At 38.4% G+C, this 4,939-nt stretch overlaps 1 protein-coding gene across 1 annotated transcript; it reads right to left on the bottom strand.

Annotated features, from left to right (window-relative positions):
* Positions 1 to 294: 294 nt before the first annotated feature.
* On the bottom strand, positions 295 to 1,227 carry LOC129515257 (olfactory receptor 5H2-like). Its single transcript, XM_055334407.1, has one exon. It carries the CDS (start codon positions 1,222 to 1,224, stop codon positions 295 to 297), a length of 930 nt encoding a protein of 309 aa, XP_055190382.1. The 5' UTR covers positions 1,225 to 1,227.
* Between the last annotated feature and the right edge of the window lie 3,712 nt (positions 1,228 to 4,939).

Here is a 4,939-nt window from a genome sequence, read left to right as displayed (position 1 = left end):
AAATTACACTATTACACTGCTTAACACATTTATGAAGCAATATTGAACATAAAAACATGTAAAATATTTTTTAAATTATTTTAGTATGACATGAACACTTGAATAAAATTCTATCTTTTTCAATAATATACCCACATATTTATGATGGTTTATTTGTATTCCCACTTTAAGGCATTTGAATGCTAGGGCAATTATACCTCCAAAAAAATTGAACACTAGCCAACATATACTAACATCTAATCTGCACAATTCTGTGTTGTTTTAATGGAAGAAGAACAGATGTTACTATGAGTACTAAGCATGTCTCTTTAACATTTTTCTCATTGAATCTATAACTTTCTTATTTCTCAGGCTATAGATCATTGGATTTAACACCGGAATTATGACAGTGTAAAATAGAGAGTCCATCATATCTTGATCATCTGCCTGTGCAGATCTAGGGCGCACATACATGAAAAGGAGGGGGCCATAGTATAAAGACACAGAAAAGAGATGGGCCCCACAGGTGGAGAAGGCTTTCTTTATGCCTTGTAGAGACTTCTTTCTTAATATTGTAAAGAGCACTAGTGTGTAGGAGACAAGAACAGTCAAAATGGTGAAGACTTGTATTGACCCAGAGAAAATAAATACCATCAGATAATTAATAGAAGGATCAGTACAGGAGATCTTAAACAATGGTATAACATCACAGTAAAAATGATGTACCATGATGGAATTGCAGAAGGTTAATCTGAATAAAAAAGAACTGTGAATTATGGCATGAAGAAGTCCTCCTAAAAATGACAAAAGTATCAGCCGGATGCAGAGTGTATTGGACATAATCACTGGGTAAGTTAATGGTTTGCATATGGCCACGTAGCGATCATAAGCCATTGTTGCCAGCAAAAAACATTCTGTCGTTGCACTGATTGCAAAGGAAAAAAACTGTATCATACATTCAGAGAGAGAGATCGTCTTGCTCTTGGCGAAGAATCCGACTAGCATCTTGGGCGTCACTGTGGATGATAACCAAGCATCCACAAATGCCAGACTGCCAAGGAACAAGTACATGGGGATGTGAAGCTGAGGGTCATTCCAGATGAGAGCAATCAGACCAATGTTCCCCACAATAGTGAGAAGATAGATAACCAAGAACATCAAAAATAGAGGGATTTTCCACTGTGGTTCATGTGTGAGTCCTGTGAGAATCAGCTCCGTCAGCAATGTTGCATTTTCCTTTTCCATGTCCTCACTGGGTGCTTTCTGAAATGAAATTGAACAAAAATTCAGTCAATTTATGACAGGAAATACAGGGAGGAGAGTTTAAGTAAGTTATGCACATCCGAATGCCCTGTCAGTTTTGTGTGTTACCTGGTGATCGATGGAATCTGTTTGGGGGGTTTGGAAATAAATGCAATTATTTCCATTTTTTAAATGTGCCATGATTACAGAATGGGGAAAATGAAAGACATTACACATAGTTACTAAATTTATGGGACAGGATTGAGTATGAAAGGGAAATTCTGTGTCCAGGATATGGACATAGGGTGAAGGGGAAAGAGGCTTGAAGAGCCTGGGCTATAAAATGAGTTGAATAGCATGTGAGGGATCTTGAACATTATTTATCAGGGAAGAAGCATGCACTGAAAAAAAATGGGGTGAGGCACTATAATATTTTTATTTTTATTTATTTTCATTTTTTAAAGATATTATTTCTTTAATCATGAGAGACACAGAGAGAGAGGCAGAGACATAGGCAGAGGGAGAAGCAGATTCCTTGTGGGGAACCCGATGCAGGACTCAGTCCCAGGACCCCTGGATCGCAACCCAAGCCAAAGGCAGACGCTCAACCATTGAGCCCCCCAGGCATCCCACATAAGATTTTTTTAAAATAAATATGTGGCAGTGTAGAAAATAGGCCCTAGGGAGATGAAGTTGGGGTCAGGAATACCAGTCAGGAAAATGTTACTGCTGTCTACTGGGTTTCAAACAAGAATACACATTGGAATGCTCTGAAGAACTTTTCATGCAAAATATAGATTGTGAGGGTTTCTTTAGAATTAGATTTACTGGGTCAAGAATGAAATCTAATAAATCTGCATCTTAACCTGCTCCCCAAGGGATTCAAATGCATGTGATATAGCTAGTGCATGGGTGAAATGACACTGGGATCGATGGAAAAGAGTTCAGAATGTAGAGACATCATCACTTCTTGTGACACATTGGAGGTGAAAGGATGGTCAGTGAAGAATAGGAGTCACTTTGTGACTGGGTAGATTTTCATTTACCCAAAGAAAATGAAAACAGCAATTTGAAAATACATACAAGAGATGAGCACTGGAGATTATATGTTGGCAAATTAAATTTAAATTTTAAAAAAAGGAAAGAAACATGCACCCCTACGTTTACTGCAGCCTTATTTAGAATAGCCAAGATATCGAAGCAACCTAAGTGTCCACCTATAGACAAATGAATAAGCAAGTATGTGTGTGTGTGTATATATACACAATGGAGATGTAGATATGTATATGGGATATTACCCAGCTATAGAAAAGGATAAGATCAGGCCATTTGATACAACAGGCTATTACACTAAAAGAAATAAGTCTGAATGAGAAAGACAAATACCATATGATTTCACCCATATGTGATGTCTAAAAAAATGAATAAACAAAGAGAAGAATCAGACCTAAAAATACAGAGAACCACTTGTTTGCCAGAGACATAGGAGGTGGAAAATTGGGCAAAATGGTGAAGGAGGGTGGGAGATCAGGCTTCCAGTTATGAAATGAAGAAGTCATGGATAAAAGTCACAGCATAAAGAATATAGTCAACAATATTGTAATAGCAATGTATGGCAACAGATGACAGCTGTACTTGGGGTCAACCTAGCACAAAGTATAAATGAGTCAAATCACTGTGTTGTACGCCTGAAACTAATGCAACATTGTGTGTCAACCGTATTCAAATTTTGAAAAATCATTGAAATGAGGATGCCGTGCCAGTTTGTAGAGAGAGTGTCCTCTGGACATCCAGGTGGTATGTGCTTTGTTGTGTGCGTCTACTACAAATATTGACTTGGAAGGCATCAGGGTAGCTCAAGGCATACTCATGTTTGACCTACACATTGGGGAATACACAAAGTGAAGAGAAGGGTGAGGAACTAAACTGGCAAAGTATATTAACGTAGTTTTGGAGAATATATGTCATTTTTAGCTAGCCAGTCCTCTTTTCTACCACATAACCTGGGTGCCAGGCAAAACTACCATCCACTCTGGGAACCAAAAGAGCTACAACTGACTTTGCTGTCCCCTTATAACTAAAGTGAGGGCATTTGTGATGTAGGTTTGGCAACTAAAACCCATCCACAGTGGATTTGGAATTTGGAGTGAGAGAGGAAAAGGGAGAAGAATTTGAGTTGCCAAGGTACAATATGAAGGTTCCAGCAAAGCATTCTGCATCCACACTAATGATGCTTTTAGTATGAACAGTGGCATTCCCACACAGCAGCAGCGACAGCAACCCTCATGGAACCAATGTTGGGACATGAGTTTGCTGTTGATAGAACCCCTTGCTTCCTTCTGTTGCTGCCCATTTTGTTTCCAGTCGATTTCGTCAAATCCCCAGCATTGCTGTGCTACAGGAGATCCATTTAAAACATCATTTCTTGTTGCAACTAATAGCCCTGACTGGTAGTGATAAACAGCAAAAGACCAGGAAAGGAAACAGCAAAATGATCAAGAAAAGAAGGGAAACAGGACACATGAGTGTCATGAACATAAAGAGAGGAAGATACTCAAGAAGGACAAAGACAGTTATGGTGCCAGCTGATGAAATAGATGCTCTGAAGCACAAGGAGTGAACAGGTGTGATTGAGCATGGAGACTGAGAGATTTGCAGTGGCTTTAGTGAGAGCAATTTCTCTTATGTGATGTAGTCAAGGCCAGAGAATAATGAGCAGTGAATGGGAAACCAGTTGCTCAACAGTGAGCAGGGCAAGGGCATTGAATCCTCCAGGAATGTGGAAGACAGTGGTTATATGTCTGCTGCAGATGGACAAATACAATATTTTAATGATATTTCATTTAATAAAAGTGTTCAAAAGATAGAAGAGCATAAGAAGTCTTCAAAAGGCAAAAGAAGACCACAGAAGGAGAAATTAGGGTGGGTGAAGTTCACAAGACGCACAAATACGCAGAGAACAGGCACATGGATGAATAAGTGTGGCAAAGAGAAGCAAAGGATTAAGAATATATCAAGGGTGCCTGGGTGGGCCAGTTGGTTAAGTGTCCAACTCTTGATTTTAGCTCAAGTCATATTCTCAGAGTCCTAGGACTGAGGCATACACTGGGGCTCAGCACTCAGTGGGGGTCTGTTTGAGGATTTTCTCTCTCTCCCTCTGACACATCTGCCCCCACTCACACATACTCTCTCTAAAATAAATAAATAAATCTTAAAAAAGAGAATGTATCTGAGAAAGGCTATGAATAACAAAAACATAAAGGGCCAGAGTTTCAGGATAAATGTTTATGTAACACTTGACATTTAGTTGTCAACACTGGGAATCTTTTTTTCTTTTTTTTAATTCAAATTTCCAAAAATATTTTTCTATGGAATATGTGTATGCAAGGGATTCTCATTTAAATGTTACCTCACAAACTTTTTCCATAATGTATTAGCCCTGCCTGAAAGACTTTTCTATTTAAAAGTTGCTTTCCATTTGTTTTTACAGTAATTAGAACTGACTTTTCCTAGAATTCCTTGTGGTTTTACTTGAGAGCACCTTTTCTCTCCCAGTTTTTTTAACAGAACAAAATTGAGCCACAGTGGAGTGGAATACAGGTGATATAAATACCAAAGGCAAACATTGCACTCATTAAATGTATATTTATTTGGAAAATGCTTCCTTCCAAGCAATTCCAAATCAGCAAATAATTGAAAGGTCTCAAATTTAGTTTGT

This window comes from Nyctereutes procyonoides, unplaced genomic scaffold (assembly GCF_905146905.1).
Source record: "Nyctereutes procyonoides isolate TBG_1078 unplaced genomic scaffold, NYPRO_anot_genome, whole genome shotgun sequence".
NCBI classification, from domain to species: Eukaryota; Metazoa; Chordata; class Mammalia; order Carnivora; family Canidae; genus Nyctereutes; species Nyctereutes procyonoides.
This window is presented reverse-complemented; position numbering and strand designations above follow the sequence as displayed.

Excerpts from the sequence above, each read along its gene's own strand:
- LOC129515257 (XM_055334407.1), bottom strand. The coding sequence starts at position 1,224 with ATGGAAAAGGAAAATGCAACATTGCTGACGGAGCTGATTCTCACAGGA.